Source organism: Scyliorhinus canicula, chromosome 1, assembly GCF_902713615.1.
Source record: "Scyliorhinus canicula chromosome 1, sScyCan1.1, whole genome shotgun sequence".
Taxonomy (NCBI): domain Eukaryota; kingdom Metazoa; phylum Chordata; class Chondrichthyes; order Carcharhiniformes; family Scyliorhinidae; genus Scyliorhinus; species Scyliorhinus canicula.
The window spans coordinates 43,693,755-43,708,655 of record NC_052146.1 but is presented as its reverse complement, the minus strand read 5'-3'; the positions used below and the strand labels follow the sequence as shown (position 1 = coordinate 43,708,655).

Below are 14,901 nucleotides of genomic sequence, written 5' to 3'. Positions count from 1 at the left end.
ACAAAGGAGGGGGGCAAGATGGATGTTGAGACTAGGGATGGATGTTTAAATACTCTCGGTCAAGTTGTCATACGGAAGGGGGAAGTTTTGGGTATTCTGAAAGACATTAAGGTAGACAAGTCCCCAGGACCGGATGGGATCTATCCCAGGTTACTGAGGGAAGCGAGGGTCGAAATAGCTGGGGCCTTAACAGATATCTTTGCAGCATCCTTGAGCACGGGTGAGGTCCCGGAGGACTGGAGAATTGCTAATGTTGTCCCTTTGTTTAAGAAGGGTAGCAGGGATAATCCAGGGAATTATAGACCTGTGAGCTTGACGTTAGTGGTAGGCAAACTGTTGGAGAAGATACTGAGGGATAGGATCTATTCACATCTGGAAGAAAATAGACTTATCAGTGATAGGCAGCATGGTTTTGTGCAGGGAAGGTCATGTCTTACAAAGCTAATAGAATTCTTTGAGGAAGTGACAAAGTTAATTGATGAGGGAAGGGCTGTAGATGTCGTATACATGGATCTCCTGTACCCCTTTGCTTTCTCCTTTCTTGCTATAGTGCCCCCCCCCCCCCCACTTCCCCGGCGATCGTCACACCATGTCTGTTCATCTGTTGTCGCAGCGTCTGCATGGTCTCGCCAATGTATCACGCTTCGGAACATCCTTTCTTGCAGCGTATGAGGTCAACAACGCTGGCCACGTCGCACGAGTATGTAGCACGTACCCTGGTGGGTGGTGTTCTCACGTGTAATGGTTGTACCCACGTCGATGATCTGGCACGCCTTGCAAAGATTGCCATGGCAGGGTTGGGTGGTGCCGTGGTTGCTGTTCTGAAGGCTGGGTAGTTTGCTGCAAACAATGGTTTGTCTGAGGTTGCACGGTTGATTGAAGGCAAGTCGTGGGGGTGTGGGGATGACCTTGGCAAGATGTTAGTCTTCATCGAGGACGTGTTTAAGGCTGCAAAGAAGATGTCGTAGTTTCTCCGCTCCGGGGAAGTACTGGACGACGAACGGTACTCTACCAGTTGTGTCCCATGTTTGAGGAGGTCGGTGCGGTTTTTTGCTGTGGCGGGTTGGAACTGTCAATCGATGAGTCGAGCGCCATATCCCGTACGAGGGCATTTTTCAGCGTCTGTAGATGTCTGTTACGCTCCTCCTCGTCTGAGCAGATCCTGTGTATACGGAGGGCTTGTCCACAGAGGATGGCTTCTTTAATGTATTTATGGTGAAAGCTGGAGAAGTGGAGCATCGCAAGGTTATCCGTGGGCTTGCGGTAAAGCAAAGTGCTGGTGACTGTCCTTTATGGAGATGAGTGTGTCCAAGAATGCAACCATTCTGGAGAGTAGTCCATGGCGAGTCTGGTGGTGGGGCGAAACTTATTGATGTCATCGTGTAGTAATTTCAGTGATTCTTCACCGTGGGTCCAAAGGAAAAAAATGTAATTGATGCGCAACAACGCAGTGCTCAGAAAGCTAGGTGCTTTCTAAATTTAAAGCTAAATTTAAAACTCGTAAACTTAAATTAAACAAATTAATTAATTAGAGATGGCTGGTCAGGTGACGTGCTTAAGCTGCTTGATGTGGGAGCTGGCAGATCCCAGTGCGAGCTGCAGCGACCACATCTGCAGTAAGTGCTGGCTGCTCGAAGAACTCCGGCTCAGAGTTGATGAGCTGGAGTCTGAGCTTCACACACTGAGGCACATCCGGGAGGGGGAGGCTTACCTGGACACTTTGTTTCAGGAGGCAGTCACACCTGTCAGAGTAAATAGTTTAAATCCTTCCAGTGGCCAGGGACAGCAGGGTGTGACTGCAAGTCAGGCAGGTAAAGGGAACCAGCAGTCAAGAACTCAGGAGCCTCAGCCCTTGACCCTGTCCAACAGGTACGAGGCACTTGCTCCCTGTGTGGATGGCGAACAGGGCTGCAGGAAGGATGAGTCAGCTGACCAAGGCACCATGGTTCAGCAGGCCATTCAAGGGGAGGAAGTAAATAGGCAAGTTGTAGTTGTAGGGGATTCTATTATCAGAGGGATAGATAGTATCCTTTTTGAGCAGGATCGAGGGTCCCGCATGGTATGTTGCCTGCCCGGTGCTAGGGTGCGGGACATCTCTGACCGGCTTGAAAGGATATTGGAGAGGGAGGGGGAGGATCCAGTTGTTGTGGTCCATGTTGGTACCAACAACTTAGGCAAGTCTAGGAAAGAGGACCTGTTTAGAGATTATAAAGAGTTAGGATTCAAATTAAAAAACAGGTCCTCAAGGGTCATAATTTCCGGATTACTGCCCGAGCCACATGCAAATTGGCATAGGGAGGCAAGAATAAGGGAAGTTAACACGTGGCTGAAAGAGTGGTGTGGGAAAGAGGGGTTCCTTTTCATGGGACACTGGCATCAGTTTTGGGACAGGGGGGACCTATACCGTTGGGATGGTCTCCACCTGAACCGAGCTGGGACCAGTGTTCTGGCGAAAAGAGTAAATAGGGTGGTCAATAGGACTTTAAACTAGAGATTGGGGGGGAAGGGAAAGTCAGGGAACCAAGAGGTGAAGGAATCAGTGGGAAGCGTAGCTGCTTAGGATTACAAAAAATCACAAAAAGACAGAGCTCAGGAGAGGTTACGATAGTCCCCATCTCACAAAATATGACACAGTGTATGGAAAGGCTCAGTAAACCAAGGTCCACCACACTAAGAAAACAAAAAGGGACAGTCAATAGGGAATTAAAGGTGCTATATTTAAATGCCCGCAGTGTACGGAACAAGGTAGATGAGCTTGTGGCCCAGATTGTGACTGGCAGGTATGATGTGGTAGGCATCACAGAGACATGGTTGCAGGGGGTTCAGGACTGGCAGTTAAACATCCAGGGATTTACAACCTATCGAAAAGACAGAGAGGTGGGTAGAGGGGGCGGGGTTGCCTTGTTAATTAGAAACGAAATTAAATCAATAGCACTAAACGACATAGGGTCAGACGATGTGGAGTCTGTGTGGGTAGAGTTGAGGAACCACAAAGGCAAAAAAACCATAATGGGAGTTATGTACAGGCCTCCTGACAGTGGTCAGGACCAGGGGCACAAAATTCATTGAATGTTTACAGGATGGCTTTTTGGAACAGCTTGTGATGGAGCCCACGAGGGAACAGGCTATTCTGGACTTAGTGTTATGTAATGAGCCAGAATTGATAAAAGATCTTAAAGTAAGGGAACACTTAGGAAGCAGTGATCATAATATGGTAGAATTCAGTCTGCAATTTGAAAGAAGGAAGGTAGAATCAGATGTAAAGGTTTTACAGTTAAATAAAGGTAATTACAGGCGCATGAGGGAGGAACTGACGAAAATCGACTGGAAGCAGAGCCTAGTGGGAAAGACAGTAGAACAGCAATGGCAGGAGTTTCTGGGAGTAATTGAGGACACAGTGCAGAGGTTCATCCCAAAGAAAAGAAAGGTTATCAGAGGGAGGATTAGGCAGCCATGGCTGACAAAGGAAGTCAGGGAATGCATCAAGGCAAAAGAGAGAGCCTATAATGTGGCAAAGAGTAGTGGGAAGTCAGAAGATTGGGAAGGCTACAAAAACAAACAGAGGATAACAAAGAGAGAAATAAGGAAAGAGAGAAATAAGGAAGGAGAGGATCAAATATGAAGGTAGGCTAGCCAGTAACATTAGGAATGATAGTAAAAGTTTCTTTAAATACATTAAAAACAAACGGGAGGCAAAAGTAGACATTGGGCCGCTCCAAAATGACGCTGGTAATCTAGTGATGGGAGACAAGGAAATAGCTGAGGAACTTAATAAGTACTTTGCGTCAGTCTTCACAGTAGAAGACATGAGTAATATCCCAACAATTCAGGAAAGTCAGGGGGCAGAGTTGAATATGGTTGCCATCACAAAGGAGAAGGTGCTAGAGAAACTAAAAGGTCTGAAAATTGATAAATCTCCGGGCCCAGATGGGCTACATCCTAGAGTTCTAAAGGAGATAGCTGAAGAAATAGTGGAGGCGTTAGTTATGATCTTTCAAAAGTCACTGGAATCAGGGAAAGTCCCAGAGGATTGGAAAATCGCTGTTGTAACCCCCCTGTTCAAGAAGGGAACAAGAAAAAAGATGGAAAATTATAGGCCAATTAGCCTAACCTCGGTTGTTGGCAAAATTCTAGAATCCATCGTTAAGGATGAGATTTCTAAATTCTTGGAAGTGCAAGGTCGGATTAGGACAAGTCAGCATGGATTTAGTAAGGGGAGGTCGTGCCTGACAAACCTGTTAGAGTTCTTTGAAGAGATGACAAATAGGTTAGACCAAGGAGAGCCAATGGATGTTATCTATCTTGACTTCCAAAAGGCCTTTGACAAGGTGCCTCACGGGAGACTGCTGAGTAAAATAAGGGCCCATGGTATTCGAGGCAAGGTACTAACATGGATTGACGATTGGCTGTCAGACAGAAGGCAGAGAGTTGGGATAAAGGGTTCTTTTTCGGAATGGCAACCGGTGACAAGTGGTGTCCCGCAGGGTTCAGTGTTGGGGCCACAGCTGTTCTCTTTATATATTAACGATCTAGATGACGGGACTGGGGGCATTCTGGCCAAGTTTGCCGATGATACAAAGATAGGTGGAGGGGCAGGTAGTATTGAGGAGGTGGGGAGGCTGCAGAAAGATTTAGACAGTTTAGGAGAATGGTCCAAGAAGTGGCTGATGAAATTCAACGTGGGCAAGTGCGAGGTCTTGCACTTCGGAAAAAAGAATAGAGGCATGGACTATTTTCTAAACGGTGACAAAATTCATAATGCTAAAGTGCAAAGGGACTTGGGAGTCCTAGTCCAGGATTCTCTAAAGGTAAACTTGCAGGTTGAGTCCGTAATTAAGAAAGCAAATGTAATGTTGTCATTTATCTCAAGAGGCTTGGAATATAAAAGCAGGGATGTACTTCTGAGGCTTTATAAAGCACTAGTTAGGCCCCATTTAGAATACTGTGAGCAATTTTGGGCCCCACACCTCAGGAAGGACATACTGGCACTGGAGCGGGTCCAGCGGAGATTCACACGGATGATCCCAGGAATGGTAGGCCTAACATACGATGAACGTCTGAGGATCGTGGGATTATATTCACTGGAGTTTAGGAGGTTGAGGGGAGATCTAATAGAAACTTACAAGATAATGAATGGCTTGGATAGGATGGACGTAGGGAAGTTGTTTCCATTAGCAGGGGAGACTAGGACGCGGGGGCACAGCCTTAGAATAAAAGGGAGTCACTTTAGAACAGAGATGAGGAGAAATTTCTTCAGCCAGAGAGTGGTAGGTCTGTGGAATTCATTGCCACAGAGGGCGGTGGAGGCCGGGACGTTGAGTGTCTTTAAGACAGAAATTGATAAATTCTTGATTTCTCGAGGAATTAAGGGCTATGGGGAGAGAGCGGGTAAATGGAGTTGAAATCAACCATGATTGAATGGTGGAGTGGACTCGATGGGCCGAATGGCCTTACTTCCGCTCCTATGTCTTATGGTCTTATGGTCTTATGTGATTCGAAACAAACCTGTTGGACTTTAACCTGGCGTTGTAAGACATCTTACTATCTATATTGTACTAGGGAAAGAAAATGGAAAAGCCCTTGCTGCATTACCATGGTATACAAAAAGATCAATAATTTGCAGAGAAAAATACACATACCTGCCACAAAGGGTGTATTGCAGTGATTGTTACTAGCACTTTCCTCAAGTAGTCGACCTATAACATACAAACATGTTTAATTTTGTACATGAGCTTCACTTTTCATTTAAACAAAAGTGCATATTTAGCGATGCAAAAAAAAAAAGAACTCTGAAGACAAACCATTTAAGTTCCAAAGTTTTTGAATAGTACAAAGTAATAACATTACTTTGATTCCAGATAAGAGGGCAGGACTTTACAGCCCTCTCTGCCGCTAGTATCACCTGGTCCCACCGAAAGTCAATGAACCTTTGGCTGGGCTGCCCCATCCCCTATGGTGGGGTCGGAAAATCCCAGCCAAAATTTACAATGACCTCACTATTATATATTGAAGTTAGAAGAAATTCATCCGATTCCTCTTTCACAACTCAAAATATAGAAGTATGTTGGAAAGTAGTTTGACACTTAAATAGCAAATAGAAAATCCTAACCTCAGGAGGGCTTCAAAGGAGACAAAAAAGGCTGGGTGTGGAATAATCACCTGGAAAAAGGCAGGCCATAGGATAAAACATGATGGGGATGGGAGGGCAGGGGAAGAGAAGAGGGTAACTGGAAAAACATCCAAAATAATGAAAAGAAAATTAATGTATTTGAAAAAGTGAGTCTGTACAAATGTCAACATTCAGTAGTGGTAGATAACTTTGCTCTCCAAGGATACTTGAAACGATAACCACAACGATTGACTTCACACCAACTTCAGTAATTATAACATACTCGAGGAAAGAGTCAGCTTGGTAAAAGTACAACATCAACATCTGATCCACCTCTACCACCACATAGAAAAAGCCCAAGCAAGGGACAAACATCATTCTTTGGATTCTGACCCTGATGCAATATCCCCCTATCCTCCTTGACCTCTTTGCAGCTTGTGTCATACAAGTTGCAATTATGTAGTGCCTCATCGCAGTAAAACATTCTATGGTGCTTCACAGGAGTGATTACAAACAAAATGAGACAATCAATTCCATACACTTCTAGTGTTCCTCCACTCTTGGCCAGCATTATTAACCTGGCTTTGCTTTAATGCACTTTTGGTGTCAGCCTTGACTTTTGTCTGAGTGGGCAAGTTATGGGTTTGTCCAACTCCAGAATCCTGAGCACATAATCTATATACTCACCAAAGACAAATAAGGGAGCTTCCCAGATATGGTGGCTAACAATATATCCCTCGATCAACATCAACCTCCATGAAACATTTTAGAAATTTTTGAGAGTTGTGAAATTCTCACGCCTGTCTGACTGCATCCAAAGCAGCTCTGCAATGACATTGCTTTCCACACTAAGTCATCTGAAGATCTACCCTTGACCCCTCTCCACATACATATCTACTTTGCTATCCCCTGGCCATATTATTCACAGAGATAGGGTCAACCTTCAAATGTACAACAATGACATCCATTTGTATCCCTTAACCACCTCTCCCAGTCCCTGTTACCTTCACTGTCAAATTGCTTGTTCATCATCCAGCCTTGGATGAGTATCAACTTCAATCAGGACACTGAGAATAATGAAGCCTTTGTTCCATTGTAAGCTTCACTTGGTAATCATGGGCAATATCCTTCTTCCGAGCTACCAACTCTGGTTAAACCAAGAAAGTTGTAGCTCAGAACCCTGTTCAACCTTGCTTTCTGCTCACCATATCCTTTTCACCTGAACAGTTATGGGGAAGCACGGTAGCACAACTGGATAGCACTGTGGCTTCACAGCGCCAGGGTCCCAGGTTCAATTCCCTGCTGTTCTTCCAGTCTGCATGTTCTTCCAGTGTCTGCGGGGGTTTCCTCCGGGTGCTCCGGTTTCCTCCCACAGTCCAAAGACGTGCAGGTTAGGTGGATTGGCCATGATAAATTGCCCTTAGGTTAAGAGGAGTTATTGGGTTACGGGGATAGGGTGGAAGTGAGGGCTTAAGTGGGTCAGTGCAGACTCGACAGGCCGAATGGCCTCCTTCTGCACTGTATGTTCTATGTTCTATGCAAATGGTGGTCCACGTTTGCCTTAACCTTTCTAGCACTGAAACGTTCATACGTCTCTAATAAGACCCTTGGTGATCCTCCCAATTTCTCTTTTGACAGCTTGGTACCAGTTTTCCTCATTCCTATGAAGTTCTTAGAGACATATTTCTTGTGTTAATGGCATGGTACAACTGCAATGTTGCTGAAGATCCAAAGAAAGAAAGCTCAAAATGAAAATGGTATAATGTACTTGTGGAGCACTATATTAGTTTGCATTAGATATGCATGCAAAGTAACACAATTGTATTGCTTTACTTACCATGTTAAAAGCCAGCAGTTTCTGCAGTATACCATTCCATAGCTGTGGGTCATACACCTTGTATTCCAAACTTAACTCTGTAACCAATCTAACAGCCTGAGAATTTTAAAAAACATTATTATAATTTATTATACAGAAATTGCTAAACCTTAAGGAATACACTGCTGCCTTTTAAATACTGGATGAATTCAAACAACTAGCACCTTAACGTCCACTTTTTAAATATATCCTCCAGTGTAAAAGCTTCACAATACATAGCATTCGCTGTTTTGTTTTAAACATAACATGTACCATCTAACTTTGTTGTGTGTATTTTAATTTTTACATCTATTTCTACTTACTATTCACAGGAAACACTTCTGAAATCAGTTCAGAGAAAAAAGGATCTAGGTATTATTGTCCACAGATCACTTGAGGGTCATGATCAATTTAGAAAGCAGTTGTCAAATCAAGTAGGCATTGGATTGGGAAGTCATGGCTAATCTCATCCTGGCCTTAACTCCACCATCCTGCCTGTTCTCCATAACCCTTCACACCATTATCAATTAAAGATCTGTCCAACTCCTCCTTAAATTTACTCACTGTCCCAGCATCCACCCCACTCTGGGGCAGTGAATTCCTTTTTTATTATTTGTTCATGGGACGTGGGAATTGCAGGCTGTGCCAGCATTTAGTGCCCATCCCTAATTGCCCTTGAGGGGGCAGTTAAGAGTCAACCACATTGCTGTGGATCTGGAATCACATGTAGGCCAGACCGAGTAAGAATGGAAGACTTCCTTCTCTAAAAGGACATTAGTGAACCAGATGGGTTTTTACGACAATTGACAATGGTTTTAATTCCCGATTTTTATTGAATTCAAATTTAACCATCAACCGTGGCAGAATGTGAACCTGGGGCCCCAGAGCATTACTCTGGGTCTTTTACTAGTCCAGTGAAAATACCACTATGCCACCACCTCCCCAGATTCCAAACAAACAGTTTCTCTAATCAAAGTGTTACGACAGATATCTGGATCTTGGTACTAACCCTAGGCTCGTGGTTGTGGTTCTTCCATAAACCTTTGATCATGCCCTCTTTGGGACTATTGTGGAACGATTCAATAGTATATGGTATGTTCAAGATTTCAAATTCAGTCAAACAAATGCAATACTTCAGGTAACACCTACAAGAACAAAGATCAGTTACATCTATTAAAGCTTAGTTCCATTGTGAAAAGGTTTTTGTTGAACTAATAAAGTAGATACTGTAGCAACGTTCAAAATCAGCAAATTCTATAGGTAAACAAGGATATCTCTTTCATAGTAATGGTTTTGGTTCTGTTGATTAAATTACCAAGACAACTAGTGTGACCTACATAGTGAACATTCTGAAGCCGCTTTCGACCATGTGGAGTGGAAGTATCTATGGGATATTTTAGGCAGGTTTGGGCACGGATTTGTGGAGTGGGTCTGGTTATTGTACCGGGCCCGGTGGCAAACATAAGAACTAACCGACTTCGGTCGGAATACTTTAGTATATGTCGGGCGACAAAGCAGGGATGCCTGCTCTCCCCATTACTGTTTGCCCTGGCCACAGAACCCTTAGCAATGGCCCGGAGAGCAGCGAATGCCTGGCAGGATATAGTGGGGGTTGGGGTTTAAATTTGGGCAAAGCAGTGGATCAAATGAGAAGGGATTTCCGTAGATGAGACATGCTCCCACTGACGCTGGCGGGGAGGGTTCAGACGGTGAAGATGACAATCCTTCCGAGACTGCTTTTCTTTTTTCAATGTCTCACGATTTTTGTCCCAAAGGCTTTTTTCAGAAGTATGAATGCGGCGATATCGAGGTTTGTATGGGCGGGTAAAACCCAGAGTAAGGAGGTCACTCTTGGAACGGACCTGCGGAGAAGGGGGCTTGGCTCTCCCGAGCTTTATCAACTATTACTGGGCTGCCAACATATCGGTGGTCAGGAAGTGGGTAGTGGGGGAGGGGTCGGTTTGGGAGCGGATGGAGGCAGCATCTTGCAAGGGTACGAGTTTGGAGGCTTTACTGATGGTGCCCCTGCCGTTCTCGCCAGCTCAATACCCTAGAAGTCCAGTGGTGGTGGCAGCCCTAAGGGTGTGGGGTTAATGCAGGCAGCGTCAGTGTGGCCACCGATCTGTGATAATCACCGGTTTGTCCCGAGGGGGATGGATGGGGGCTTTAAGGTATGGCAGCGGACAGGAATTGAGAGGTATAGTGATCTATTCATCCAGGAGGAGACATTAGAGGAGAAATTTGATTTGCCAGGTGGGAATGGGTTTCGGTACCTTCAAGTGCAGGACTTTGTAAGGAGGCAGGTCCCAAGCTTTCCTCACCTCCCCGAGGGGACTACAGGATAAAATGCTGTCAAAAATAGGGGTTGGAGGTGGGAAGGTTTCAGAGATATACAGGGAATTGTTAGAGTGGGAAGGGGCCCCTATCAGAGAGATGAAGAGGAAGTGGGAAGAGGAGCTAGGAAGGGAGCTGGAAACTGGACTGTGGGGAAAAAGCCTTGAAAAGGGTAAATGCATCTTCGTCCTGTGCTAGACTTAGCTTGATTCTGTTCAAGGTAGTCCACAGGGCCCACATAACGGTAGCTCGGATGAGTAGGTTCTTCGAGGAGGTGGAGGACAGATGTGGACGGTGTGGGGGTAGCCATGTTCATATATTTTGGGCTTGTCCGAAACGGAGGGAATTCTGGCAAGGATTTGCGGATGTTATGTCAGAAGTCCTGGAAGGTAGGGTAACTCAGAGTCCAGAACTGGCAATATTTGGGGTATTGTAGGATCTGGGGGCGGCAGGGGTCAGGGGCGATATCCTGGCCTTCTCCTCCCTGGTGGCACGGAGACGGATCTTGTTGAGATGGAGTGACTCGGAGTCCCCGAAGTCAGGAGTGTGGGTCAGCGATATGGTAGGGTTTCTCAGTCTGGGAAAAATCAAATTCGCTCTGAGAGGATCAATACAGGGATTCGCCCGGAGTTGGTAGCCGTTCATCGATTTCTTTAACGAAAATTGAACGTCAGCAGTAAGGGGGGAAAGGGAAAAGGTGGGGGGTGGGGGGGGGGGGGCGTGGGGAGAAGGAAAACAGGAGGCATGGTAATGTTAAATAAGGACAGGGAGCTAAGTATACTGGTAATTGGGGACAGGGTGGGAGAAGTGCGGGACTTGGTTTATTGTTTGTTGTTCTTTTAGGGGGTATTTTGTGCGTTGATCCGTGCGGTTGTTTTAGAAATGTCAACACGTTAAATTGTGAAAATTACAAATGCTTCAATAAAATATTTTCTTAAAAAACATTCTGAAGCCGCTTTTCTCGAATATTGGTAGTACATAATTCTCTGATGATCACCACCACTGAAGGTGGGTGGAGGCAATGTTTTCACGCCAGCTTGTCAGTCAACAGTATAAATGAAAAACAAATGGATAATTGCAATGAAACATGGTACATAGTATGGGTCTGATCAAAGGAAGAACTGATACGTTTTTGGCAATGATGCAGATCTGAATCCTGGAATTTAAAATTTTTTTTTTATAAAAGATCTGTTAACATTGAGAAATAAGGTGAATTGGCTTTTTAAAAAATATGTAGTGGGTCGTTTTATTTAGAACGTTGTTTTAGAACACTGTGCAATTAGTAGAGCTGTCAAAATAGGGGCAGAGTTGGAGTGGCACAGTGGTTAGCACTGCTGGCTACGGTGCTATGGATCCAGGTTCGATCCTGAACCCGGGTCACTGTCTGTGTGGAGTTTGCACATTCTCCCGTGTCTGCGTGGGTTTCACCCCCACAACCCAAAGATGTGCAGGTTAGGAGGATTGCAAGTAATTTACCCCATCTCACCTAAAGACAATGATGCATATTCTACATATAATAATGGTACTTCAGCACTGTACTCAAGTGACCATTGTTAAGCTGAGAGCCTGGACATTATCAGCAGGCAATTCAATCATAGGGACCATCATAGCTGAGCCTAATTTTGTCCTTGCTGACATACACCCAGCAGATATGGTTAGACAGTCTTGGGAAACCACTGTTTATTCCTTCCTCTACTCTTCAGTCTGGAGGTTCAGAAGCTTATTATAATGCTCTAGAGCTACCCTGGCTGGTTGCCTAATTTACGAAAGACCCGTGCTAATCTATACAGTTCTACAGATAGCACATTTACTATGCTAAAGGCCCAGGAGTTGGGAAGAAGGGAATTAGGAATTTTCTATTCCATTTTCAATTAAAACATTTTTGCTTCGTTAACATCAGCCACTTTACAGATTAGGGCTGCCTGGCTCTGACACTGAAGGGGGAGGATAATGCTGCATATTTACTGGAAAGAAAATTGGATATACATGCTCACCAAATTCCTAGCAAAGGAATGTTTATTGTTTAGAAATAGCAAGATTTATTAGTATGCATTTAGCAAATGTACAATTAGAACATACTTGACTTGTTCAATTGATTGCCGACTGATGTTTGCTATTGTTTCGCTGTCTGCAATGTGAAGGAGACACTGCAAAGCACGGCTCCTATGGGAAAACGACAGCTGGGTACCACCAAAAGGCTGGAAAAATCAGAAATGTGGGATTATTACTCATACATAAATTTGCCAATCATTAAATTACATTAATTGGCGGCACGGTTGCTAACACTGCTGCCACACAGCACCAGGGACCCAGGTTTGATTCCAATCTTGGGTGGCTGTGTGAAGTTTCCATTCCCATCGTGTCTGCGTAGCTTTCCCCTGGATGCTCCGGTTTCCTCCCACAGTCCAAAGTTGTGCAAGTTAGGTGGATTGGCCATGTTGTATTGATACTTAGTGTCCAATGGTTGGGTGGGGTTACAGGGACAGGGCAAGAGAGTGGGTCGAGGTAGGGTGCTCTTTCAGAGGGTCAATGCAGACACAATGGGCCTAATGGCCTCCCCTGCACTGTAGGGATTCTATGATCAAGTGTAAAATCTAGAACAGTGGTTTAAAGTCAACAAAGCCATTGGTATTTCAATGGACCTGACTATCAATGCCCGAGATTCTCCACATGTTATGGACCAGCATCCTCTTTCATCACACCCACAGAATGTAGCACCAGGGGAAAGAAAGCAAGAGGCCAAAATAATAAAAGCTAAAATCAAAGCTTACTTTTAGCCACAAGAATGAATGCTAATTAGCTGATGCTCTTAACATTCCATAAGATCATATGAAATAGGAGCTATTTGGCTCATTGTGTCTACTCCGCCATTCAATGAGATCACGACTGTTCTGAAACAATAATCCTCAACACGACTTTCCCACATTGATTCCTTTTCTGATTAAAAATCTGTCCATCTCAGCCTTGTGCATACTTGGCCCTCCTTCATCTCACTGGGTCACAAGATTGAGTATGTTCACTAATAATGAGTCCATGAATAAGACTGAATACATGTAAAACACACTGAATATTTCTTAACAAGTTACAGAAAATGTTTAATCGTTCATATATTAATATAACTATGAACTCCAAATGGTTAAAAAATATTTATGCTTCGATTAAGGTTAAGGTTAAGGGGGGGGGGGGGGGGGGGGGGGGGGGTTGTTGGGTTACGGGTATAGGGTGGATACGTGGGTTTGAGTAGGGTAATCATTGCTCGGCACAACATCGAGGGCCGAAGGGCCTGTTCTGTGCTGTACTGTTCTATGTTCCATGATTGGACATAGAGTGAGCACACATCTCCCGCAGTCAATGTTGTCCGCAACCAGCATACACCTCACAATGCATGCCCTTGCTTTACATGTATATCACTTCAGTTATATCGGTAAGTGAAAAATTAACTGACCGAACCAGCCCGTACCAGCCTTCCCAAACAGGCGCCGGAATGTGGCGACTAGGGGCTTTTCACAGTAACTTCATTTGAAGCCTACTTGTGACAATAAGCGATTTTCATTTCACTTCATTTCAAGTGTGTGGAATTTGGTAACTCTTGTGCGTGGGCAACGGTCAACAAGATGTCTTGTGGGCCACACTCCAAACCTTAATGGGCCGTATGTGTCCCCCAGTTGCTCACCACTGTCCTAACTCTCCCACAATGAGCAACAATCTCTCAGCATCTACCCCTTCAAGCCCCCTGAGAATCCTACGTGTCTCAATAAGGTCACCTCTTGGTCTTCTAAACTCAATTGAGTACAGGCCCAACCTATTCAACCTCTCCTCATAAGAAAATTCCTCCATACCCGGGATCAAACCTAATGAGCTGTCTCTGGACTGCCTCCAATGCCAATATATCTTTCCTTTGACAAGGGGACCAGAACTGCTCACAGTATTCCAGGTGTAGTCTAACTAGTGCCTTGCATAGTTTCTAGTCTATCTCGGCAAATGCTTATATTTCTTTTTCAAGTTCATTTATTACTTTTCTTTCACTCACTCATATTTAACACCTATTTTTTTGTTTAAAAAAAGCATATTAATATTATTTTTTCTTTCTTGAATGTTTTCTAATGCCATGATGGCAGCAAATTCACAAGACTCAAAACAATAAATAACCTGGAATTTCTTGGGCATTTTCCCCCTCAAAATATAACTTCTCCCCCCCCCCCCGTTAGTTGTTATTTTTATTCTTGGTGGAATTGGTTCCTATTGTACTATGCAAATTATTCGAAACAGCAGTACCTCCTCATACCAAATATAACATCTTAATACTACAGATTGCAAAATACTTACCTTTGCTACTTGATGATGTTTTATTTAAAGTTTTAATCAAGTTAGGATTTAGATCTAATGCATCCGCAAATACAACATTAATGAAAGTTAGAAATGCTGGAAGAAATTTACATACAGAAGATGAACCTGTTGCAACAGTATAAAGTAATTTTGCACTGTAGTCAATCGGGTATGTTTGAAGAAGATAAATTACTCTGCAAAAGAGTAAAACATAAAAGAAATGTTAAAACAAACATCATGAAAAAGCTTTTAAAATAAATACATGTCCCTACTAGAG

The 14,901-nt window shown here is 44.1% G+C and overlaps 1 protein-coding gene across 2 annotated transcripts in view; it reads right to left on the bottom strand.

Moving 5' to 3' along the window:
* kntc1 (kinetochore associated 1) overlaps positions 1-14,901 on the bottom strand; it is a 223,963-nt gene that overhangs the window by 31,555 nt on the left and 177,507 nt on the right. For both annotated transcript variants that reach the window (XM_038790065.1, XM_038790073.1), the window contains exons 53-57: positions 14,740-14,818; positions 12,378-12,496; positions 8,974-9,109; positions 7,947-8,042; positions 5,640-5,696 (exon numbers count right to left, since the gene is read on the bottom strand). In XM_038790065.1, coding sequence (XP_038645993.1) covers positions 5,640-5,696; positions 7,947-8,042; positions 8,974-9,109; positions 12,378-12,496; positions 14,740-14,818 — 487 coding nt within the window. The remainder of the gene's footprint in view (positions 1-5,639; positions 5,697-7,946; positions 8,043-8,973; positions 9,110-12,377; positions 12,497-14,739; positions 14,819-14,901) is intronic.